Genomic DNA, 27,169 nt, shown 5'->3' with positions numbered 1-27,169 from the left:
CTGTGGCTTTGTGTAGCTATTAACTGGCCTAGAACTCAGTGAGATCAACTTCCCTCTGCCTCCTGGTTGCTAGGATTCAATGCATGTGCCACCACCTTAAAGAAAAAATTCTTTAAAGGACATAGTAAGCTACTTTTTGTAATATATATATATATATATATATATATATATAATTTTACATTTTTTGCATTCATGTGAATGATTCATGTTTGCATTTCAAAGATAGAAATGCCTTACTAAAGCACATCATTTGGCTTATAACTCTGAAATTGTAGAGCTCTGCCATTGTAGACACAGTAAAGAGAGAATACCAAACTCTACTTTCATGCACATTTATATTTGGGATTATGTACTGTCTTTAAATGTGTGGATTCAAACCAGGGCGTCCCCACACATAGCTCCCGTTGCTTCCATGTGATTTTTTTAAACGTGACTTAAAGGCAGCACTACCACAGTTCCGTTGGCGTGTGGCTTCTCAAAAAGGTCTGAACTGCTAAGCTTGCTCATGAACACACAGTGGATTGGTGCCAGGTACTGTGATAAAACAGCGAGGTAATCAGCTTCAAGAGAGGAATGGATGGGTTATTTTGGCTTTGGACTTCAGACATTTCAGCCCGTAGTCATTCAATCTTTTGTTTGAGGACCTGGAGCAAAGCTGAACGGCTTGACGGCAGTGCCTGGCAGAGGCGGCTGCTAACCTTGTGGCTGCTGGGAAGCGAAGAGAGGGACAAGGTCTTGTGATTTCCTTTTAGAGAATGTCCCGTGTGACCAGCTTCCTCCTGTGATACCCTTCCTCTTTGAAATATCACCCCCATCCCCAGTAGACTTACAGACTGAAGACTAGCCTTTAATGGAAAAGAATTTCAGGGACCTCTCAGATCTAAGTCACTAGGATTTGTCTTCTAATGGTTCAGAAAAGGCAACTTGGGATTTAAGGTTATGCAAGTCAGTGACTAATAACTAGATTGACCAGGATTAATTCATTTTAGCTGAATTTTATGTCATTACCAACTCCCCTCTTGTAAAGGAAGGTTAGTTAACAGTTTCACAATACAGCAATCTTAGGGTGGGTCTAATGACACCCTTAGAGTTGCACAGTGGGTTATGCCACACAAATCTGAAATAAGTTAAAAACAAACGAAAAAGCCATAACATGCATGGAGTTCTGAGTTCAAACCCCAGCATGAAGGGTAGCGATAGGGGCAACAAATGTGTCAGAGGAGACTTAAGTCCACCAGAATCAGGCACATGCAAACCAAATAGATCTTGTAATATACTGTTTTCCATTCATCTTTAAAAACTGTGTCTGTGACTTACAGAAGATGTCTTCCTCGCTTCAGAAAACCCAAACCTTTATCTATGTGAAAAAAATAAATGGGAGAATAAAAAAAATTGCATCTGTTGGTTCATTGTTGGTGGGATTATGAGATAAATACTTTTGGGAATTGTTGTAGATTGTGACGTGGTGTAGATCTTGCTACAGATACCTGGTCAATTTGACAGGACATTTGCCCTTCTGCCCAGTAAGTCCTCTCTTGAAACTCTGATGGTTAGAATCCAGTTTGTACACATCAGGGTACACGAATGTCAAGACTTACAGGTGGAACAGAAGCATTACTGTAGCATTGTTCATTGCAGGGAGACAAGAAGAAACAATGTCCAGGGTGTAATTTGGAGGCCTCCAGCATGAGCCCCTAGATAGGATTTGCTGTAGTACCAAAATAGTTGACCGGGCCAGTGGGTAATGGCAGTCAGGGATGGTGAAGGAAGAGGAAGAAGTAGGAGTGGCTGAAGGAGCAGAGAAGGCATTAAAATCTCTTAAAATTCCATACGATATTTCTCAAACAGGATGCAAAGAAGTGCTAAACTTAAAGAAAAAAAGGTGATATGTGTTTGACTGCATTAAAATTAAGAAAATGTTTTTGTTTATCATGTGGTCCAGCATTTGTGGTTAGGACTTTTCTCCTAGAGAAGCTCTAGAGCCCCAGAAAGCTCCGTGCTGTATGAATCCATTGATAGGATGTCCCTGGAGTAGCAAAACCACGAAGCTGAAGACCAGATCAGTGATTGGTAGGGGGTGGGGAGAGGGAGGAAGGGTGGTGGCTGCCTTGAAAACACCCGCAAGACCCACAGATCCTTGAAGTGGCGCCGTAGGCGTGGGCACAGGAATCTGCACAGGTGATGGAACTTGGTGCAGCTTCACGTGCACACAGAGTTAGAGTTGAACTGGACTGTCAATGGTGATATATTCTAGTTTCAGATTCTTACCACTAAGAGGAACCGAATCAAAGAGAGACTCTCTAATTTTTTTAGATGTGTATGAGCAGGTGTACTTAAGTGCATGTGTATGAAGAAGCCAGAGGATAGTCTTGGATATCACCCACAGCCTGCTGCCCAGCTCTTTAGAGACAGGGTCACTCACTGGCCTGGAGCTCATTAGTTAGGCTAGACTTCCTGGCCAGTGAGCCCCAGGGTTCACGCTGTCTCTGCCTCCTGACCTCTGGAATGAGAAGCCTCAGCACCGTGTTCGATTCTTATGTCTGGAAATTCTACTTGGATGGCATAAGGTGCTTGCGTGGCAAGTGCCTTATGGATGTTTATTCCTCTGGTCTCTTATTTTTCTTTCATCTCTTTTAACAGCACGTGGATCTACGGTTGTGTCAGAATAATAGTAGGGTGAAATTATAGTCTTTAAATGAGGAAACTAATTGGGAGAAATTATAGTCTTTAAATGAGGGAAAAATAAAGGAAGGACAAAAGATTGGAAATGGCAGTCTGACAAGATGGGTGTTTTCGGAGACTGCTTTCCTGGCTGAGACAGGGAATAGTGATAAAAATAATGAATACAAATAAACGCTTCAGAATTAGTTTGTGGACCAACACCATGGCTCAGTAGGTAAATACTTGCTTCCAAGCCTGACAACCTGAGCTTGAACCCCAGAATCTATGTGATAGAAAGAGAAAACCAACTAACTCCTCTAAGTTGTCCTCTGCCCTCAACACATGCCCTGAGACCCATGAGTAAGCACACACAGCAAACACACACATGCTCATGCATGCAAAAAAAAGTGTAAATAAAATTAAAAAAAATAGTTTGTGGGTAAAGCAATATGGTGTAGAGCCAGCTTGTCTCTACTGTTTGAAAGCAAACATTGCTCAGGGTGAATTTTAAATAGAGACTTTAATGTGTTTCTGTCGGAATTTTTCTTGGGAGTGCCTTGCTCTACAATTATGTCAGTCAGTGCCTCTAATACTCACCCATCCTGAAAAGGATCAGGTAGATCTGTTGGTATTCCTAAGACTAATTTAATTCTGTTTTCAAGTCCCCCCTTTTAAATTTTAAATTTATGGTAATGTGTATACCAGAAAATGATCTCTTTAAAGGTATTAATATTGTTTTTAAGTCCCCCCCTTTTAAACTGAAGTGTAATATATACACCACAGAATTACTTTTTTTAAAGGTACAGTTCAGTGGGTTTGGGTATATTCTGGAAGCTGTGAAACCACCACTGTCTAATCTTTCAGTGAAGTCCTGGCCCATGGCATTCTCCTTCTGTCACCTGAAAGCCTCTGATCTCCTTTGTCTCTAACAGTTACCCACTCTGAACCCTTCACACCGATGCAGTCATGCAGTAGACAGTGCACAGTTTGCCACAGACTTAAGATATGTTGTCAACCTGTTGCAGTGTATTTTAGTCTACACTCAAACTGTAGACATATGAATAAATCAATTGGAGCCATTTAAACACTGATTACAGATTGAATAATAGTGAATTATTTCTTTTTTGTGAAGTAGAATAAATTCTATGGTGGGTGCCTTTTCAAAGAAAGGATCACTTTTTTTGAAGCTCTGTTGTCTGCAATCTCCCCCTGAGTAATTCAGGACATATGGTGGCGTGTAGGGATGTTGGTGAAACCAAGTTAGTTCTGAGAGAGTAATGGTGTAATGTACGTTATATTGGTGAGCTGTCGAAAGGGTCCCCTGTTCCAGACTCCAACATGTTTATTTCAGATATCCTCCAATACTCCCTGTCTGGGGTAGGCTGCCCTCCTGCTCTGTAACAAGGAAAGGGGAAAACAGCAAGCAACTAAGGGTTTTAAAAACATTGTCAAGCCAGGCATTGGTGGCGAATGCCTTCAGTCCCAGCATTTGGGATTAATACAGTTTCTGTGTTTTTGTAGTGTGGAGCTGCGGGCTGCATTCCCACCCGGCTCCTGGCTGCCTGGCTAGCTTTTGCCCTGAAATAACAACACACAAATTGTATTCATTTAAACACTGCCTGGCCCATTAGTTTCAGCCTCTTACTCACATCTTGATTAACCCATATCTAATAATCTGTGTAGCACCACGAAGTGGTGCCTTACCGGGAAGATTCTAGCATATGTACATCTTGGGCCAGAGCTTCATCTCGCCGCCCCAGAGAGGTGAGGCATGGCGATTTATTAACTTCCCTTCCCAGCATTCTGTTCTGTCTACTCCGCCCACCTAAGGGCTGGCCAATCAAATGGGCCAGGCAGTTTCTTTATTAACCAATGAAATCAACTCAAGCAGAAGACCCTCCCACATCACTGTTTGATTATTTCAGGTCTAATCTAGCTAGGTGGTCGGGAACTAACACAGAGTGAGTTCTAGGAAAGCCAGGGACACACAGAGAAACCCTGTCTTGAAAAAAAAAAACAAACAAAAGAATAAATAATAATTTTCAGGTAAACTTCTATTTAAGGTGGCCATGCTTATCTCAGACTAAAAATGTCTACTGTGGGAGAGACGAGGTGGAAGCTCGTCCATGGAGAGGATGGAGAAAGGTTTGCCTAGGACTCTCTGCCTGCCTAGAGTCAGTCTCTGCTGGGTGCTAGTAAGTACTCACATTGATGGTGTTTTTTAGCTTCTTTTGTTTGTTCTTTCACTTGGAAGCCTTATTGGCAAGGACACCCTGCTCCATCTGGGCACTCTCAGTCAGGAACTCTGCCATTCCCCTGTTGCCTTCTGCTGGGCTTTTTTCAGTCCCTGGTTTGATGATGTTGCCTTTTGTTGAGCTGCTCCACTCCTTCCCGTTGGATGTTTTAAGCACCCAATTTAAAGCTGTTTTGCTGTCTCTCTGCTTCTAACAACTTATTCTTATACTTTTGGCTTCCTATGTAAGTAATAAATGGGCTCATTCAGAACTAAAAGTACAGCTTTTGTAGATTATTTTCTAGACTGTTCAGAACAGAGAGTTTGAAGTTGGTTGTTGGAAATGCTATTAAACCCCTCCGGCCACATAGTGAGTCAATCATGGGGGGAAAATGGATTTTACAAAAGGAAAGTTTGTAACGATAGGAGGGCCTGTGTCCAATTCACCTGTCCAAAGGTAGGGCCTGGGGATCTTTATGGGACAGGCACTGAGAAAGGTGATTGGAGATTAGGAGAGCTCCATTGGTTTGCACAAGCGCAAATGAGCTTTCCTGTGGTGACTGATGCCTGGCAGAGATGCCCTTGATGCCCGTAAGTCACTGGTTTTTAGAATCCACTGAAAACCAGACATTAAGAGCAGATGGAGTGGGTTAGTTTATAGGGCTTGCTCCGTGTTTTTCTCAGTTTCATGTGCATGAGCTGGCTAGACTTGTCTCTTACTTTTGTGTGTTTGAAAATTTCTATGATACAAAGGGTTTTTGTTTTTGCTCTAAGGGAGCAGCTGGCCTCTTTAAATGGGCAACCAATTCTATGTTCTCAGTGATATTCTCCAATTAGGAAGTTTCAGAGAGGCTTGTTCATAGACTAGATTCTCTTTAAAGTAGCTCAGTTAGCAGAATACTTACTTAGTATACACAAAACCCTGGGTTCAATCCCCAGGACCTCACATTTGTAAACCCAGCACTTAAGAACTATAGTGATTTTTTGAGGCTAGCATGGGCTACATTGTAAGACCCACTTCTGAGTCTCCAAATAAAACCTATTAATAAACCAAAGGAATATATTTGGAATCCTCTAGATTTTTGTGGTTGTTTTGTGTATTTTTGGTTGTTTAACTTTAAGTATATTCTTGTTTTCCCAACAACTGGTATCTTGCAACAATGTGATCATTTTTCTCAAACAAAATCTCAATTTCTGGGCAAGAATTTGTATGTTAATTTTTGAGATGGCTTTATTGGTATGTTTTATACATTTATTTGCTTTATTTGTATGAAAGTTTACCTTCTTCATGTATGTATGTGCACCATGTGCATGCAGTGCCCATAGAGGTCAGAAGAGGGCATTAGATCCCCTAAACTAGAGTTATGGATGGTTATGAGCCATCTAACCATGCGGGTGCTAGGAATCGAACCCAGGTCCCCTGCAAGGGCAAACTAGTGCTCTTAGCTGCTGAGCCATCTCTCCTCCCATTACTACATTATTTAAAGCAGAACTGTCTCCCTGGAACTTCTTTTTTTAAGACAGGGTTTTTTTCAGCTCAGACTGGCTCTATAGCTGAGGAAGACCTTGATATTCTTATCCTCATCCCTCCACCCCAGAGTGTTGAGAGGACAGATGTAATGCTGGGTTTGGGCTGTGCTGAGGATCTTGCCAGGCTTTCCCGCATGTTGGGCAGCTCTCTTAGTCCTCCCCTGAACTTTTTGATATGTGGGAGGTTTCCCTTCACAAGGCCATAGGTCTTCCTGGTAGTTTGTAAAGTAGAACTTTCAAGAATCATGTACCCACATTCTGGCTTTCAAGAGAATTAGTATAATTTTTTTAATCAAGCTTTCTCCAAATTTTCCAGAGAAAAATTTCATGTGTGTATTGTTTATTACTTAATAAATTATATTTAAAATGTATTAGGTACATGAATTTATAGTCTGTTTTTATGAGTTAGTTCTCTATCTTTACCTTTTTTTTCCCTTTTCCCCCTCTCCATCATAGCCTCATGTAGCTCTGGCTGGCTTTGAACTCTCTGTATAGCCAAGGATGACTTTCAACTTTTATTTCTCTCTTCTCTACCTTCCAAGTGCTAGAGTTTCAGACATGCAGCACCTTACCTTGGGGTGGAGTCCGGGGCTGTGAACATGCATGGACTAGTATGAGTTAGTGAGGGTAGTGGTGTTAGCATGACTAGTCAGAATCATAGCAGCAGTCCATTTAGTTATTTTGCTGTGTTGTGTCCTTGAGAGAAGTTCTAAAGTTTGTTTGTTTGGACAACTTACATATCAAACAGGTTTATGTTCATGATTCTATGGCTCAGTTGTGGTCCCACGCGTGGTTTCTTACATTGTGGGATTAAATCAGTGGACTTACCATTATTATAGTTTATCAGTTGAGTTTCTGGCATCTACAGGCATGAAAAACATTATATTTAGATATCTCTTATACACTGCTGTCTTTGGTTCTAGCATTAAAGGGGCCATATCATCTACAAAAGTGCTAGAGATAAAAGATCTACATTAACATCTTTTGTCTTATTATCTTTTTGTTTCATACCATATGTTGGACATTTCAAATTACACTCCTATGTCTTCTCTGTCAGTTCAGTTTACATTGCACTGGACAACCCGTGTTTCCACCTTCTATTTTTCTGGGTTATTTTCTTGATATCGATTGCCTTGTTTGTTCTCAATATCACCATTTTTGTTGGAAGTGAAAGCACGACATTTTCTCCCCTCCTTGTTGTCTCAGAATAGACAGGCCCCGTAGTTATGACTCTGGGGATTTTCCTGATGCAAAGGTTTAGAAAAGTGGACCGTGTGTCCTCAGCTTGCATTTTAGTCTCTCAGACCCAGGTCACCCAACTGACAGTTCTGGTCTCTTAGGAAAGCTTTTCCTTCCCAGTGCTTAAAAGTCACAGAAATAACTTTCAACTGGTGTTTGGTTCCTTGTTCCCTTTGAAGTATCTTTCCTGTTGATTCCTAGGAGAAAGACTGATTCCCATCTAATAGTTACGATGCTTTGCAGGAAATGCCAGAAGTAAGCCAGGTTCTGCCCTGTGTTTCACAAGAGGCTTTGATCTTCTTCATGATCAGATATTAGTGCCAGTGTTTGAGTCATGGGTAGATAGCCACAAGTGACCCCTCAGCTTTGTCAACATGTGTCTGAAAATCTGTGTAATATAACTGGTGATTACTTTAACGTAAACTGAATGTTAAGCATGTCCCGACATCTTCCCCTCTTTTGTGCATCTGTCCTGTCTCCTCTTCTCTCTGCCACCCCCACACTGCTTTCTTAATTGAAAAAAGGCTGTGAAAATATTATCTAAAGATTTAGAGGAAATATAGCCAGAGCTCTTACTCTCCTAAACAACTGCTTTAATTTTTCATGTAATACTGTCTTTGCCTGTGTACTAATGCGATTAAAATAATATTTGGATTTTAGCATGGGCAGATAACATGCTGTAGGGACTAGTTTTGGGGTCAGGTTACGTATGAGAAACCAGATCCAGCTTAAGTCTGGCTTCTTGGTCTAATTGCATTACAAGTTTATTCACATTGCTTACAGTGAGGGGTTAAGGATACCTGGAAGTTAGTGTATGTTGATCTTTCGGGTTACAGTCTTTTGGGATGGAAGCAACCACATCATATCTAGTATAGTTGCTATGGTAGAGCACAGAGTGTGGGGTTTGGCTGGAAAGGGTCGTGCTTGTGTTTCTTTCCATCCCTTCCTGACTCTGGGATCAGGACAGTAGGCTTTCCCTTCGTGGGCTTTAGTAAGGAAAACTGCTAACTCACATGATGTCTGAAGAGCTGGGTTAAAACCATGCAAATGTTCATAATCACATAGAGCCATGGACAACTACTTTTCCGTGGAACTCTTGCCACTATCAGTATAGAAATGTAAATCACGAAGCTGTAACATATTACATGAGGTGTTGTTGTAACATATTACATGAGGTCTTGCTCTCACATATTATTACATGAGTCAAGAACTAACCTCAGGGTTTTCTGAAGTACCCTTACTGTAGTGTGCTTATCTGGAATGTCTTGCTGGTGAATGATAAGGCAGTGCTAAAGTTTTTCATTTTTGTTTGAATGCCCTTTTTAATGGTTCACACCACAGCCATTTAGAATGTTGGAACCTTTACTCAACATTGAAACATGCCTTTGTCTATACCAGAATTGATAGTGGCATCATGAAAATAGCTTATTTCTGGGCAAATGTGAAAAAGAAAAAAATGACAGTTATTTCCCTCTAAGGAAAATAGCCATTGATGTGTTATACTGTTTCCTTTTTTACCAGATATAGATATTTCCATTTAATATGAATATTTTCCTGTGTGTGTCATATTACCTTTTTAATTCATATTTTGGAATATGAATTTATTATAATATAATTTATTATAATATAATTTATTAATAAAGTAATATCTTGAGAAAGATAAAAATAACTTTTTATAAAGAGTGAAAATATACTGAGCTCCATACATTATAAGTTAAACGGTTGATGTCCAGAGGGATAGGCATCAACACATCCAATTGCCAAGGGTCTGCATCTTTCTGCATGGAGAGGATGACAATCTCCACGCCATCCTCAGATGCCCATGTAGAGTGATAGGGACATCATATGCTTTGCATTCAGGCCAAGCTGACTACTCTGGTCCCACCAATTTCACTCACCATGTGGTGCTGGTGACAATCATGTAACCTTTCTGACTGCTGGAATAAACAGTGTCTGCCAGTCAGGGCCCCTCTAGGAAATGAGACAACAGATACAGTCAATATGCCTGGCTCATTGTCTGGATGTGTTAGGCACCGGATAAACGATGGAAGAAACCTAAGATATGCACTTATAAAATTTAAGCACACATTGTAGAGAACATCTTACAACTATAATAAATCCAGACAACTCTTTAAAATATTTATTTGTATATTTATTGTTTTCTACTCGACTTGCAAAAATATTACTGCCAAAAAGGGAATGGAAAATGACGAGAAAGTGGTCCTGCATCGAATGTGCTCTCCCACGGTACAGCAGGCTCCAGCAATGCTTGTTTCAGTCAAGAAACTTTTTTTATTCTTTTTTTCACTTTTTTATTGATTTTTTTTTTATTGAGCTCTACATTTTTCTCTGCTCCCCTCCTTGCCTCTCCCTTCCCCCCCTTCAACCCTACCCCAAGATCCCCATGCTCCCAATTTACTCAGGAGATCCTGTCTTTTTCTACTTCCCATGTAGATTAGATCTACATAAGTCTCTCTTAGTGTCCTCATTGTTGTCTAAGTTCTCTGGGATTGTGGTTTGTAGTTTGGCTTTCTTTGCTTTATGTTTAAAAACCACTTATGAGTGAGTACATGTGATAATTGTCTTTCTGTGTCTGGGTTACCTCACTCAAAATGATGTTTTCTACCTCCATCCATTTTTCTGCAGAATTCAAGATGTCATTTTTTTCTGCTGTGTAGTACTCCATTGTGTAAATGTACCACATTTTCCTTATCCATTCTTCGGTCGAGGGGCATTTAGGTTGCTTCCAGGTTCTGGCTATGACAAACAAGCTGCTATGAACATAGTTGAGCACATGTCCTTGTGGCACGATTGAGCATCCTTTGGATATATACCCAAAAGTGGTATTACTGGGTCTTGAGGAGGGTTGTTTCCTAATTTTCTGAGAAATTGTCATACTGACATCCAAAGGGGCTGTACCAGTTTGCACTTCCACCAGCAATGCAGGAGTGTTCCCTTTTCCCCAGAACCTCTCCAGCATAAGTTGTCGTCAGTGTTTTTTATCTTGGCCATTTTTACAGGTGTAAGATGGAATTTCAGAGTTGTTTTGATTTGTATAAAAAACCCTTCTTAAAGACCTATGACTAGCCTGGGTTAGGTATAAGAGCTCATTGGAGAGTTCCAAGTGACATTCACATGCTACGGGAAGTGTCATGTGGCTTTTAATGAGATGCGGGTTTGAAACAAATATTTTTGCTATACATTTAAACATTTCAGAATGTAAATAGCTTCAGGGAGTTCAGTTGTGGGTGATGGGTTTGAAAGTATACATTCTGAGTGCTTAAATTGTTTTTAAATGTACAGTTGTGTATGGGGAGCTTTTCTGTTATGCCTTAAAAGGTGATGATATTGTGAGTGGGAATGGGGATGTAGCACAGTGGTCAAGGGCTTACTTAGTGTGCACAGACCGTAGGTTTGTTCCCCAGAACTGAAAAAACAAAACTAAGGGTGTATGTCAAAGAAGCAGCTTTGAGACAACTTCCTAATCTTTATCTCTAAATAAGACTGCAGAGTAAGAGGAATCCATTCATGTTTAAGACTAGTCCTGGAGAGGGAGAGATGGGAACACATTCCAAATAAGAACACTGCTAGGGCGGTGGTAAGTGCTGTAATAGATAGAAGTGTGCCATTAGGCAACGAGAAGCAGGGTCTCTCCAAGGAAATGATATTGTGCGCATCTTTTAGGAGGAGTTCAAGCCCACTGGAAGAATATCTACTGTCTAGACCTAGAAGGTTCCTCTACTGGCCAGAGTATATAGTTCAATGCTGTACAGGACAGGAAGGATGGTTTGGGGAGGGCAGAAAGAGAGAGGTGGACAGTGAGCCTGGAGCCACAGGACTATACCTAAGTTTCACTTTTTGAAAAGATCGCGTCATTATTTCTATTTCAGAGAAATGTTGAGTATTCAAAATAATGAGCAAAAGCAGAAAGAATAGCAGAGCCAGTCAATATAGACAGTCTCCAAAGCACAGAGAATTCATTCAAACACATCCTTGCTGAAGTCGGGTCTTATATAGGAGAATGAGTGCAGTCTATTCTGGTCCACCCAGTTGGCAGAGTTAGCTCTGCCACCCACAGCAGAAATGGATGAGCAGAATAAATGCTTGGTGATAGAGTTAAATCCTCATCACGACTCACCTCCACAATGTTGAAGTTGGTCATGCCTCAGCCACCAGTGCTTCCCAAACTGCCACCAGTTATCACTGGTGTGTATAAAGTTAGACTTGGAGAGGTTAAGTTTGAGAAAAATGCCAAAGGAATGCATCTATTTACAAAGTAAATGTCTACGTAGTATGTATTTTATATGTGGTTTTTCTTTAAGACTGAGAATGGTGGCAAAGCGTTCTAGCAGGCATCACACCAGGAATCCTCAGGCAAACAGAAGCAAAAGCGACTGCTCCTGTATTGTTTTCTCATCATTGTCTCCTGGATTTTATCATTAAATGGGAAGCTGCAAGTCAGGGCTCCAGACGCAGCCTTGCCGCTCTCTCCACGGCTGCCTCATCTCAGACAGCGCCTCTCGCCTTATCTAGTGTCAGCGCTCGGTTTCCTGTTCTCTCACATGAAAGAGTTCTCAGATGCGCTCCGCAGATTGCACAGAGACTCACAGAGCCTCTTCAAAGGCCCCTGTGAAGGATAAAGGGCAGCATCCTGCCAGTCCAAACTCTTCAAACAGCGCCTTTGCTTTTATTTGCATGACAGTTGGTCCGTTGCAAGACTTTGGAACAAAAGGATCCTGACCCTTTAAAAGTTTGAAAGTCACCGACCCAGACGTTTCCTAAGGTCCTCCACACTGAGATTGTTTTCACATCTATAAAATGGAGGTGGCAGCTCTTGCGTAGGTGGCTGAAGGGTCATCACAACATTCTGTGTCGGGGGAAAGCATGTGGAACATGGGGGACATTTAATGTGTTAGCTGTTACTGCCCCCCCCCCCCATGTAGCACAAATAATAAAAACCCAGAGTTAGATTGAAGTTTAACCTAAAGATCAGAAAAGCAAAGCAGCCAAGCCACTAGAGAGCTGTTACCTCTCTGTGAAATCTTCACACTGAAAGAGAGCAAGTTCCTGTCTCATCCCGCCTTATATTCCTCTCTAGTGCTGGGATTGAAGGTGCGCACCACCACTGCCTGGCCTCTATGGCTAACTAGTGTGGCTGCTGGGATTAAAAGTGTGTGCTACCACTGGCTGGCCTGTATGGCTGGTGTGGCTGTTTTGCGTTCTGGTCTTCAGGGAAGCTTTATTTAGTAAAATAAATGAAATACCATGACCCCTCTCCTCCCAGCAGGCTTCACTCCAATAGGCCTGCACGTCATATGACTATTATATTTTGATTACTGAAAAATCAGAAATCTGTCTCTTTTATGCCAGCAACAGCATAAAAATGTCTTGGACATTTACCTTGTAAATATAAAAAGTTTATTCTGTGTGGGGTTTTTGTGTGTGTGTGTGTGTGTGTGTGTGTGTGCGCGCGCGTGTGTGTGTGTGCATGCACGCATGTCATAGCACACACTGGAAGTCACAGGATAACCTGCACGAGTCAGTTCTTTCTTTTCACCATGTGGGAATCTTTCTCAAGTCTCAGGCTTGGCAGTAAGCACCAAGCCCAGCCTTGTGAATTTTTGATATATTTTTATTTCTCCCTTTATATATTCTCCACACACATATATACACACACAAATGAGTTTTCCTTTATGTCATAATTTTTAGAGTAATTCTGACCATGCATTTATGGAAGTTAACATATCTGTGTGTTTCAGGCTTGCCAGCTCATGGGAAAGCGACATCAGCGTCCACCCTTTAACCCTGCCCTCTGCAACCTGCTTGGAACTGCTGTTGATACTGTCGAGGAGCAACGCTTCACTGCCTCTGTCCCTTCGCCAAATGAATTCCTTTAAGGTAAGGAGCAGCTCTGTAACTAAGATGCTTTTCAGGGATCCCGTCATTCACAGGAAGTAAACCATGAAGGAACAGTTTCATATGACGATACTAAGGAGCTTGATGCATGCACTGCAGTGTTCCCTTCAGTATGTGAACATGTAATCTTGAAACTCAAGGATTATCTAGTAATGGCAGAACCCATAGCTCTCTAACTCCAGGTCCTAATCCCTGAAGGCTTCTCTAACAGGCCCGAGCATGGTGCAGGCAGGTATTGCCCTTCCCCATTTCCCTCTCCTTGCTAAAAGCCATTAGATTACATTCTTGCAGCTAGCCCCAAGGTCTATTCGCTTATTTGACCACCGACGCATTCCTGAGACAAAATACCAAAATCCAACAATCAAAATTCATTATTGCCCTAGCTATCCTGGAACTAGCGCTTGTATTCCAGGCTGGCCTCGAACTTATAGAGATAGCTGCCTGACTCTGCTTCCTGAGTGCTGTGATTAAAGGCGTGCACTCCCACTACCTGGCTTTAAAATTCATTATTTGACTAGTATGTCCCATCAGGATTTACCAACTCACCCTAACACAGACTCCCCTTTTTCTCCTTAAAATCCCACTCCTGTAGAAAAGCCCCTGCTTGCCCCTGCTGCTACTGCTTTCTGCCTTTTCAGCCCCACTCCCCACCCCTTCTGCCCATCTAGTAGATAAATCTCCTTTGTGCTGGAAATTTGGTATCTGGTGTTTCCTGTTTCAACTCCTAGAGGGCCAACATCCCTTACAACCTCCATCTTCCCTTTCCCAAGAGAAATGGCTCAAAGATCTAGCCAAGAGGCCTGTGAATGCCACTTCCTTTCTCACAGTTTTGATTGAGAGCAAGAACGTCCAGTTGTTTTTAGTGGCTTTGCTACGATAAGCTTGAAGTTAGATGCCGATCAAGTGTTCAGTAAAGATGGAGAATGGTTTCCAGCACCGTTCTCTCTCCTCAGCCCCTCCCTTAGTCCTTTCCCCCTTCATGGGTACTTACTTGGATAGTTCTCTGCTGCTCATGTAGACTGAACAATAGGAGTACACCTTCCCTAGAAGCCAGCAAACTGTCACATGAGGTGGTAAATGAAAATTAAGTAAAGGCTTGTGTTGTGACCTAAAGCTACTGAGTGCATCTCTCTGGCCTTTGACAATAGAAAAAAAAATACTTTCTTGAGGCTTTAGATGCTGGAGGAAGGGGCACACGGTGCCGAGGAGTGCAGGTGGAGTCGGCAGTTCTTATGAAGGTAGGGTTGCTGATGTACTCTAGGACAGTGTCAAGATCGACAGATGTTAACCAACCTCAGTTCCCAGACTCTCAGAGGGACTTTAAAGCACACCCTCTCCTGCAGGAGGGAAACTGAACCAGAGGGCTGCAGACTGAAGACCAGTCTGAAGCTATCCTCCCCCATTGCCCATCTTGACTGAGTGCTAGCTGCAGGGCTGGGGGGGGGCATGGGTGTAGGTAGAGGTGGGTTGTCTCTACCAAGTTGTCTGCACACACTCTCTCGCTTTGCAATAATATAAGTCTTTATTCGAAGTGATTTGAAATTCTGTAATCAGTCCATGTAATGAGTGATACAAATGTTTATACAAACACATCCTTTTATGGAGAGAAGTACAAGAAACTTAGCCATTATTTCATGAGGAGCAGCATTTATATATATATGTATATATATATATATACACAAACACACACACACACATATATATATATATATATATATATATATATATATATTTGATTTTTTGAGACAGGGTTTCTCTGTAGCTTTGGAGCCTGTCCTGGAACTAGCTCTTGTAGACCAGGCTGGTCTTGAACTCACAGAGATCCGCCTGCCTCTGCCTCCCGAGTGCTGGGATTAAAGGCGTGTGCCACCGCTGCCCGGCTAGCATTTATATTTTATTTTCCTCTCTCTCTCTCTCTCTCTCTCTCTCTCTCTCTCTCTCTCTCGTACCATTTGAGGTGATGGTCCCACTTGTGAATTTTGTGGCATATTGGGGGTGGGGAATCGGACAGTCTTTTGTGTGTGATGTAAAATGAGAATCACCTAAAGTCTTAAAGAGGTTAGAGGTATTGGAGTAGTCTAAAAAGAGGAGGAGGGATTTGAGAGAAGAAACAGATACTTTCTCTACTTTCACCCTTTGAGGGTAGGATCTCAGCATCATGTAAACACAGACACACGGAAGGGCATCCAGCCACCAGACGCATCCCGAATGAGAAAAATCCCCAGTGCTGTCAGATCATCAGCAGCTGAGCCCCTCCCATGGCCACCCCACCCCTGGTTTCTCTCTTTTGCTGAATGATTGTCACAGAACATGGCACACATCGCAGAATCTTACAAACAATATCTCCTGAAGTCTCATCCCTGCCCTTACCCCAAGAAAGATGATGGAGCATCCTTACCAGGAGCATTCTGGGAGTGGCTCCTTTCAGTAGGTCTTTTCACATAAAGCATCGGAGGAAACAGGGAAGGCTTCTGGCAGTGTTGGAGAGAAATATTCTCCATTTCATCTTTGTAACACCTACTTAGTCATTTCTGATAATTGAGAGAAGAGCCACCAATTCTGCCTGCATTTGAGGTTGGTTTTAATTGGAAATTCGCTTTCCCACACATCCTCTCTAAGTGCTGTTTTAGCAAGAGCTGTAAAGCAGGATGACCCTGGCTATGACACCCTTCGTCTTTTCTGTTCTCCTTTTTCCCGGCCAAGGTACCGACTGAGCCGGGGTGAATTCTCTCTGTGTCAGACTTCTAGCTTCCCCTCTGCTCAGTGACAGCACTTTGGTCTCCCTAGTGTGGTTATCTGCAAACAGAATGCAGATTTCATTGAGAATCGCTGCACTTTGTGGAGGCCCCAAGAAGAGCATGGGCATAACCACTCCCTACTTAAAGTCTCCCGTGGCTCCTGCTGATTACAAAGAGCTGATACCACAGGCTGGTTCTTGCCACAGCATCAGCGTACTGGTTATTAGTATACTCTGTTCCAGGTCTTCTAACATGGCTAGTTCTCTCTGTCTTTCTCGGATCTCAGCTCAAGGAGCTCGGGTCTTCTCCCACGAGAGCTTAACCTGATTCTCTCCCCAAGTTCCCTTCTCATCACCATTATTTTTTTTTAACCCCACCGCCCTGTGAAGTGATTGCACTCCTTTGACTTCTTCCTCTACTGAAATGTGTATGAGTGAGAGCAGGTGGCGTTATAGTTTGAATCTAAAACAGCCTTAGGGGCTCTTATCTTTAACATTGGGTCTCTCCTGATGATGGTGTTTTGGAACCTTTTAGGAAGTGGGCCACTGAGGGCAGGCCTTTGAAGACTATGCCTGCCCCTGGTTGTAGCCTGCAGTCTTCACTTCCTATAGGCTGAGGTGTGAACAGCTTGCTATATAACACACACACACACACACACACACACACACCCGCTGGCATGAGCCCAGCCATGCCTTCTCTACTGTGATGGACTGAGCCTTCTTACCAGGAGCCCAGATAAATCTTCCCTTGTGATTGTCATTTTTATCAGGTGTTCTGTCATAGGGATGAGGAAAGTAATAATACAAGGGGAATGTGTGTTTGTTTAGTTTCGTATCAACAAAACATAGAGCCTGGATGTATACAGCAGTTAAAAACCACAGGATGGATGGATGCACAAATATCCTGCAATCAGCACAGGCATGGGATATCCTAGAAGACTGGGCTAGAGGAAAGCAGAGCATGGTAGTTTGTGTGCAGGGCAGAAGCAGCATTCTCTTCTCTGCTTGCTCCAAGCTGGACTTAGTGTTTGGTTCGTGAGATTTGTCTACCAGGCTGAGTACTGATGGACATATGCATTGAAGCTGCAGCTGTAGAGCTTTGTACAAATGAGGAGATCATGAAGGGTTCTATCTCTGTCCATAAAAGGAGCTGGTTAGGGGTCAGTTGTACTGGGGCCAACACCTTTAATCCCAAGCACTCAGGAGGTGAGGCAGGCAGATCTCTGAGTTTGAGGGCTACATAATAAGACATAGTGGGGAGAGAGAGAGAGAGAGAGAGAGAGAGAGAGAGAGAGAGAGAGAGAGAGAGAGAGAGAGAGAGAGAGAGAGAGAGAGAGATCTGTTTATAGGATTATATATTTGGGTTCATGTGGACACTGGGACCAATCAAGGGAAAGGTGCATATTAACCAACTTTGGGTACCAGAAACTGAGACAGATGGCTTTCAGAGGACTACCATCATTGCTGGTAGTGATTCCACCCCGCACATTCAGAGGTCAGGGATGAGGCAGCATGTGCCATATCCTGGCAGATGGGCAGTGCTGACTCCTAGCCTGAAGTCCCACATGTGCTTCAGGGTGACCTGACTAGTTGAAACCTGAGACTTCCAGAAGTACTTTAAGAGGAACCGTACTGGGCAAGAATTGATGGTTTCCGTATGTGAAGTTTTTGTCTAGAATCCTAGCCTATAACAGCTGGCAGAACTAGCTATTCCAATGCTCTTAATTCTAGCAGACAGGTAGGCACGCCCAGAAAAGGCAGGTGATAGTAAGACTAAATGGACGTGTTTGTGCTGCTTTTCAATTCCAGAGGTGTCTTTGGCTAGGGAGAGGAATTCTCGTGTGTGTGTGTGTGTGGTGTGTTGATGTGAACACACGCAATGTTTATGCAGATGTGCATGGAGGTCAACCTCAGGTGTTATTCCTCAGGAGCCATTCAACTTACTTTTGCCTTTTTTTTAACTTTAAAAAACTAAAGTTTTTTCTTTATGTTTACGTGTGAGAGAGAGAAAGAGTGTGTGTGTGTGTAACAGGTGGTGCCCACGGAGGCCAGTCTTGCCTCGTAGCCCCTGGAGTAAACAGATAGTTGTAATTTGACTGATGTGGGAGCTAGGAACTGAATTAAAGTCTTCTGGCAGAGAAGCAAGTGCTCTTAATTGCTGACCCATCCATGAATACCCTCCCCCACAAAACAACAAAACAAACAAAAACATAAACGCTTGTTAAGATAGGGTTCTTCTCTGGCCAGTGGTGGCACACACCTTTAATCCCAATGTTCTGGAGGTAGAGGCAAGTGGATCTCTGTAAGTTCGAGACCAGCCTGGTCTACAAAGTGAACTGTTACAAAGAGAAACCCTGTCTTAAAAAAAACCAAAAAAGAAAGTAAGAAAAAGAAAAAGAAAGAAAAAAAAAAAGAAATAGGGTTTCATTGGCCTGGAGCTAACAAATAGGCTGCCTGGCCAGTGAGTGCCAGAGCTTCTCCTGAACTCTCCTCCCCAGGTCTGAGAGCACAAGCACACACCACCATGCCCAGCTTTTCCATGTGGGTTCTGGGGATCAATCGCAGATCCTCATGATTATGTGGCAATCCCTTTACCAGCTGAGCTGTATCCCCGAACAAGAGGGGTTTCCTATCCTTGCATTCCATCAGGAAACAGGTTCTATGGGATATTATTAGGTCTTACAAAAATAACTTGACATCAGTCATTTAAGACTAATGAATCTAGCTAGGTACTGTTTCAGTGGCTGGCATTCGTTAGCTTATTCCAGATTCAAAACAGCACTGTTTGGAGGGTGCGTTATTATTCCCGCTTCAGAAGACAGAAGCTGAGCCCCAGATAGGAACTTGATCAGCCAACAGAGGTAGTGATGGAGGCACATTAAGTGGCAAGCCTTGCTCTGCAGCGCACCACTCTTAACCACTAGATAATGTTGCCTTGGAAGGTTTAGTTACACACGTATGTTTTAAACAAAAAGGACCTTTGTTGTAGGACCTTTGATGTGCTTCAGTGTGGCCTGGCTAGTTGAGGATTTTAAGAACTATTATCTCCCAAAGGCACCTGGCATCAGGAAGACTTTTTTCTAGAGGCATTGTGTGCCCTCTTTAAAGAATTTGATGGCTGTGGCAGAGTGGCCTCTGCATGATATACAGGCTTGAGCTCATTCATGCAGTTGCAATTGCTGATTGTCATGAAGATGTCATTTATTCCATTAGTGACTATGCAGTTTTCCTGCAGCCAAGACAGCTTTAGTCAAAATGGTGTCCAGGAAAGAGACCTGCATTTGGTGTTCCTTGGTACATACCAAGACTGACCAGAGGTCCAAAAGGTTCCCGGGGAACTCTGAAATCTGACCTCTCACCTGCTCCCATTATTGTCTGAGTTGGGTTTCATCTGCCTTAAGCACTGTGTATCCTAGTCATAGCCTGATAGATGTTTGGATAAAAGATTGAGCCATCAGTCCATACTCTGCCTCCCTCCTAACTTATGTCTTGACTCCTCTGAGGATGCTCAGGAGGGTTCTTCTTTGGAGCCCATGCTTGGTTGAGAGAATACAGCCTTGGCCCCTGATCTGAAGAAGCCATCTTTATTCTTTCTGACATAACTCCCTCTATCCAGCTGCTCTTGACCATGCAGAGTGTGTGGAAAGAGTTTCCAAGGATCTTGGGGCCTCATAACTGGAGCTAATAGATCTTCACTAAGTGGATTGTTGCCTTTTGTAATTTAGGATGTTTGCACAAACATTAGCCTTTGAAAAATCTTCACAACTCTTACTTTTAAGATAAAGAAAGTAATACGTGGGCAAATACGTGTGTGCATATATATATGAATATAGATATAGATTTAAGTATTGCCATTCCGAGATAGTATTGAACCTAGATTTTAAGATTTTATCTATTATTTATTTTTTCTTATGATAGGTGCATCCGGAAAAAGTTGCCAAGCAGTCCTGGGGGTTGTACATGTTATATTTTCTATCTGATAACAACATATTCTTTTTTCTTAATATCCTTCTGAGACTCACAACCCTCTAACACCAGAGCGGGATGAGGGACACCCTCAAGTATTCTGTGTCCTAGAGAATGTTTCCCTGTGTCAAATTTGTTTCCTGTGTATTCTGTGTGGTTTACTAATATGGGAATATGTAAACATAGAGAAACACAAGGCTTCTTCTCTTACCCCTGGATGATTAATCAAGGCTGGTCAAGGGTATTTTCTTACCTCAGTGGAGATGATGCGGTTGAAGCATTTTGAGACGAGATCAGAATTTGAGACCCCACCACCACCACACACACACACAAGCTATTATACAGCAGGAGACTTTAGGCCTTGTTTCGTTTCATGCTTGTGTGAAGTTAAGAATCTACTGACATTTAAATTGCATCATTTTCATAATGGAAAAACCACACTTTCAACGCAGTTACTCAGAACTTAATAATTTTACAATAATCCTCACACCCAGCTACCTTTTTACCCCATTAGCATTTATACACAGTCACAACTAAAATTGCTTTCATTCATTTGCCCGTACTGCTGTCAACAGCTGTAAAAAGCAATAGCTTGGTGTAAGCATTGAAGTTTAAGCTTAAGAACGTAAACAATAAATAGAACAGGTGCTGTCGAACTATGCAGGCAGGAGCCTGGGGATTTTGCAGATACACAGCAGCAGTGGGCTAAAGAGGAAGTGAAGTTTTAATCGCTACACCTTTTTTCCTAACTACTCAGACATTGTACTCCACAGATGGCCTCATTCATCTATTACTTGCCTTGCTCAATTGTGGGTAAATTTTAGCCATTATTATTGTGTTTTGTGAGCGTGTGGGTGTCTGTGGGTATTGGGGGATGCTCTGTGTATGGTCTGTGCACGCATGTGCATAGGGAGGTTGTCCTGCCAGGTCACTTTCTGTCTTATTCCTTTGACACGGGGTCTCGCACTTGCAACCAGCAAGCCCCAGACCTCCTTTGGGGTAGCTGCTTCCCCATAGCACTGGGGCTCTGGCACATGCACATGCACACCCAGCATTTGACAAGATGCTAGGGATTTAGAGGCGTGTTCTTCTGCTTGTGCAGCATCACTCTACCACAGTGAGCCATCTCCCCAGCCTGCCTTTATTATTTGTAAAGTACCATTTTCCCTTGATTAGAAAATGATTGGTTTTTTTTTTTCCGTGCTAGAAAAAAGGGAAAACAAGAAAAAAATGTCAAGAAAATTAAAACTACTAGAGAAAAAAGGTGTTGCCATTTTATTCTTATTTATGCTTTCAATGTATTCACACACAGAAATTTATATTTATTATATAAATCGGCCTTATTGAAGATGCTGAACTCAGTGTCATTTTTCAGCCTTTTCCTCTGCTTATTTCTGGCATGAAGATAATCTTCTGGGAGACTGTTCAAAGACCTTGGAAAGGTGATAGTGCAGGGATCAGCCACACAGACCAGGAGCTGCTGTGAGTGAGGTCAGGAGGCAGAGAGACCTGGACCAAGGAAGACGGACACTTGTTCACGTCACATTGCCACTGAGGTCTTATTACCTCATGTGTGCCTGAGGAGCTAAGACAGGAGTTTCGGCCGCTTGGGTCCCCAGAGGTGCTCCCCTTCATTCTTCCCTAAGGTCCCATCCTCCAAGTTAGAGATAACCAGACCTGGGTATCCTCCACACATTTACAGAATTTTCTCTTCTTTCTTTTTATTATTTATTTTTTTGAGATTATGATATAATTGCATCATCATTTCTCCCTTCTGTTTTCTGCCCCCAAAGCCTCCAAATACTCCTTCTTGCTCTCTTTCAAATTCAATTCATGGCCCTTTTTCCCCATTAATTTTGTGTGTGTGTGTGTGTGTGTGTGTGTGTACCTATGCAGCAACCAGGGAAGAACACTGAATATCATCTCTATTGTCCTTTGCCATGCTTTCTTAAGACAGGGTCTCCATTTCAGCTTGGCTGGCTAGCCAGTGAGCTTCAGATCCACCTTTCTCTGTCCTTGGGTGCAGGGAGGTTAAAGGCATATGGAGCTCTGCCCGGCTCTTTTCGTGGGTGCTGGGGATTTGAATTCAGGTCCTCAATGCTTGCACAGGTGTTCTTACTAAGTCATCTCCCCAGCCCCCATTGCCTTATTTTTAATTAGTTGGTTCTCAAAGAAATACATACTCAGGATTAAGAGTGTGATCTTCCCCCTACTAGCAAACACTGCTAATTTTCACTTTTAGCTTAAAAATATCTAGTCAGCTATTGCCTAGTGCACGTAAATCTACCTGGTTCTTATGGTATGATGGGAAGTGGAGGCTTAATAATGAAGTGGGGTGGGTCACAAGCACCTTTGTTTCTTGGGGCCATTCACTGTGTATCTTGACAGCTGTCCCTATGACATGGGAATGGGGAAGACCAGAGGGAAAATGGGCGGTGGCATGATTGTATATAGCACTGTTTCTTTTTTAAAAAACATTTATTTATTATGTATACAATATTCTGTCTGTGTGTATGTCTGCAGGCCAGAAGAGGGCACCAGACCTCATTACAGATGGTTGTGAGCCACCATGTGGTTGCCGGGAATTGAACTCAGGACCTTTGGAAGAGCAGGCAATGCTCTTAACCACTGAGCCATCTCTCCAGCCCTATAGCATTGTTTCTTGTAAGCATACTTGGGAAACTTGTTTAGCATTCAGGTTTCTGAGTGGAATCTGGGCGATGAACTTAGTGACTAGAGTAGACAGGCCTAGACATCTGCACTCCAGCTAGTATCTGACATGTTTCTGGTACAGGTTTCTCAAAACCAAGTTACAGGAAACACATACATGATGCTAGACTACCCCCTGGTAAAATAGGAAATGGGTGGGGGTATTCATTATGTTGCCAAACACTAGGTCACACGGTTTAATTATTTTTCTGCTCATTTCTTATTAAACTGTACCTGACACAGTCTCTGACCGTGGGATCTTTGTCTTGAGGTTTGTAGTTTTCCTTCAGGATTTGTCTTTGATTCTTTCGTCTTTCGTTGTAGGACGCAGGTGCTCGTTACTCTAACCCACCTTTCTGCTCACTACTGTGACCACCCAGCAGCCCCGCCTGCATCCTTGCCTCTGGGCTGGCCCCTTCCCTCCAGCCTGTGCAGTCTGTACCCTCTCCTCTCCTCACAGCAGAGCTGAGGTGACCGACAGGCACTTGTACTGATGGAGGACTCTCAAGGTCTGCTTGCGTTCTGCCACCCACTGACTTGTGGCGGTGTTCCAGTCAGGTGACCTCTGTGGGTCCCTGTTCCATTGTCTGTGGAGGGAAGAGGTTGGGATACATTCTATTTTAAAGTTCCTTTTAAAAGTAGAGGCACATGAAGTCATTTTGTCTGCTCTCAGCTGTTTCTGAGTTGTTCACCCCGACTGCATACTGTGACTTTCCTTTTTATAAAAGGGACTAGGTCTTATTTCTTCTGAGCTTCTTGAAAGTGTTAAGAAAAGTATAAATAAAACAAGACTGCATAGTTGTTTCGTGTGTGTGCGTGTGTGTGCGTGTGTATGTGTGCAGGGTTCCAGCACACACTTCCAAAGAAGAGAACTGGCGCCATAAGACCCATTCTCCCAGATCATGAAGTGAGGCGATTGTCCCCCTTGATTCTTCCAGGCTGTGAAGCCCAGGGCACAAAGTGACGTGGAAGCAGCAAAGAACCCTTCTCAAATGGATGGCCGGTCAAAGCAAAGGCAGGGGAGCCCTCGGTCTCGCTCCTTCTTCATGTCTGTCTTCTCTTAGGCTTCAGCCATATTGGGTTTCATGTTTTTCTTTTGACTCTAGATCTCAGTCTACACTGAAACATACACAACTTACAAATTTCCTAGTAGTTTTTGTGTTTGTATTTTATTTATTTCTAAGTGTTGTTAATCTAGGGCAATTTTCTTCATGTGAGTCTCTTACCCTGGCTGAAGCTACTAACCAGAGACCTCACTCTGCCCCTACCCTCGGGCTGGCTCTGCTCACTAAGGGATTCCAGGGGATGGGCCTTACTTCCTAGGAAAGGATGCCAGAGACATATTGCTGCTTTTAGAAACAACACAATAACAGCATTGAACTGATTGACTGAGCTCACTTTGCTCACGGAAGGAGCTGTCATACCATTCTCGGGACCTTTTCTCCCTAGGGGAGAAACAGCCTGGGAAGGACGCCAGCCTTGAAGGGAATGATTGATGGGAAGGTGAACCTGTTCTAAGCCTCAATTGAGAACCTCCCGTGAGCCCTCCTCATGATGACTAATTGCTTCAGCAAAGCCAACAGATTTAGAAAATGCTCTGCTGACTGAGGCTGTAGGGTTTGTGAGGTATTGTGTTGTCCCCTTGTCCCTCACTTCTACAGACATCATCCTGGCGCAGTTGGGGAAGCACTGGAGTGGAGATAGGATCTGGCTGGGTTCTGGTCTTGGTGGCGTCACTGCCTTGTCTGTATTCCCTTGCTCTTGTTCAATCTAGCTCCAGACCCCACTAGTTCTGAATTCCAGGCGTTATATCCATGAAAGAGTTGTGACTTCATAGGCTTTGCCTTCACCTAGAGGTCAACACTGGATTCTTTTGGAGGTTAGACGTCTGGAGCGGCTGTCACAAAGGACTGACACTGTGCAGGCAGTGGGGAAGTTATCTCTGTAGCATCATCCAGGAGCTTCATGCCGTTCGCACGGTAGTTAGCTTTCCACAGTTCAAGCCGGTGTGACAGATCTGTGGGAGACAAGGGGATGCCACTGTACAGTCAGAAGCTGTGATCACAGAGTGCAGATTAAACCGCAACTGAGACAGTCATTTCAGGAGCTGGGGCCTCTTTTTATCACTCTGGAGTGAAAAGCATTTCTTATTAAAAATTATATTTGTCCAGTCCTAGTGTTTCTGGCTCTTTGCGGAAGCTAAATGATTCCATTTCCTTCTCAGCTGACAAACTTCAAAGTCATTTGTGAGGGCAGTAAATGCCCGAGACACTGTCTTTCTCAGATTGTAGCAAAAGTCAGAGCCTAGAGAACAGAAGAGGTGATAATTGGGATTATCTGATCACAAGTTCTGTGATTAGCAAGATAGTTGGGGTTTTGTCTGGCACTGTTGGGAAGTATGAGGTAGGATGTATGTGGTTTGGGTTATTAAGTTTTACTCTTCTTTCTCATCTTAAACATCGGTTGGAAAAGGTTTATTTTTTCTTTTGTTTAAAACTATGCTGGAATGGAAGCAATAGCTTGTAGCTTTCTTGCACATGAAATATGAACTTTTCTATCAAAGGTGGAATTGTTCAGCATCTTTATGTACCTCACCAGGACACGATCTTAGTTTTTTAATTACCCAGTAGGAACAGCCTGTGTTCTTACTCCATAGCCCCATTCCTGCCACCCACTAATACTGTCTCTTTCTCATGAAGGCACACTTGCTGTTAATTTTACGTATTTTGATATATATATATATATCTCATTTATACCAGTCATCTGGCATACTGGTTTTATATGTATCCCATATCATTTGAAGTTCACTTACTGACAGTCTGTGAATGATGAACTATTGACCTTTGTAGGTCTATAAATGTCTTCATCTTGTTCAGCTCTGAGTGATGGCTAACTGGGGTGCGGGTCCTGTACCCTCTTTAGTGTGAAGATCTATCATGAGTTGCCTTCTGCCATCTCATTTGTTGATAAGACAGCTGCTATAGGACCGCTTGCTGTTCCTCTAATGACGAATTATCCTTCTATTCCTGCTGGCCCCTGGGATGTTATTTGCAGCTTGGTGTACTACAGTTCATGTGATGTCTAAGCATAGCCTTATGCTCCTTGGTTCTCTAAGTTTCTCTGAAGACTTCAGTCTTTAAGTCAGTTCTGAAAAATCGTCAATGATTCTACCTTCGCATGGTCAGCTTGCCCTTGTTTTCCTTGTGCATTCCATTACCGTATAGTAGAGCCTTTTCAGTTTATTCTTGTTTGTTGTTTTGTGTGTGTATGATTTGTAATTTACATGCACACACCTTCCTCAATACTAGATAATGTAGTTCACTCATTGTTTTTAAACCTTAGTAAGTGTTGTCTCAATTTATTCCCAACACACTATACTTTAATGAATTTGCAGAATTCACACTTTCTGAGGACATTAAATAGATTTGCTTTAAAATATTTCTAGTTTGCTCTGTTTTAATAGTTTTTTTTTTTTTTTTTTTTTTTTTTGCCTGGTTAATTAGCCTTCTTGATGATTTGTGCTAACTTAGGATGGAATTTCCCCACATTTTGAAATTTCGAGTTGCAAGCTCACCTTGTTTTGTTTGCCCACCCCCTCTTCCCTCCGTCAGAGTGGCCTAGATTTGCAGTTTGTAACCCACCCCTCCAGCCTTCCTCTCACACGAAGTCCATAATGGTGCATGTCTGTGGTGATGCTGGTGATCCTATAGATCATTCATTGAGTTACCAGGCAAGACGCTTGATTCTCTATCTTTCCAGGTCTCTGGATTTAAAGGGCCCATATAAATCATAATCCCCAGGAACTGCCTGCAGCAGTTTCTGGTCCTCTTCTAAGAGAGTCAGACAGTTTGGGGTCTGTCATTTTCACATGTCCTGCATACGATCCTTGACACAGCCCCATAGACAGGCCCATGTCTTCATCTCTGCCCTACACCATGGCAATGCTTAGCGTTTTAAATGTCACTGTGACTTGGAATTCTCTCACACTCCAGTTCATCTGTCGTCATCTTTTCTTTGAAGAATTCAAGGTTGTAACTTGTGTCACCTTTGAGCCTCGGTGAGTCAACCCTGACCTTCATGGGTCTGTCACAACCACCCTCCTGGTATGTATGAGTACTTAGCGAATAATAAAGGCCACGTGTAGCCACGTCTAAGGTTAACACAGTCAGAACCACATT

The 27,169-nt window shown here is 42.8% G+C and overlaps 1 protein-coding gene across 2 annotated transcripts in view; it reads left to right on the top strand.

Annotated features, from left to right (window-relative positions):
- Ube3d (ubiquitin protein ligase E3D) overlaps window positions 1-27,169 on the top strand; it is a 160,679-nt gene that overhangs the window by 64,934 nt on the left and 68,576 nt on the right. For both annotated transcript variants that reach the window (XR_005284714.1, XM_038323493.1), the window contains exon 9: window positions 13,423-13,561. Coding sequence is in view for 1 of the 2 variants with exons in the window: in XM_038323493.1 (XP_038179421.1) it covers window positions 13,423-13,561 (139 nt within the window). In the remaining variant the exon portion in view is untranslated. The remainder of the gene's footprint in view (window positions 1-13,422; window positions 13,562-27,169) is intronic.

This window comes from Arvicola amphibius, chromosome 3 (genome assembly GCF_903992535.2).
Source record: "Arvicola amphibius chromosome 3, mArvAmp1.2, whole genome shotgun sequence".
NCBI lineage: Eukaryota > Metazoa > Chordata > Mammalia > Rodentia > Cricetidae > Arvicola > Arvicola amphibius.
The sequence above is the reverse complement of the archived record's forward strand: the minus strand, read 5'-3'. Positions and strand labels throughout refer to the sequence as shown.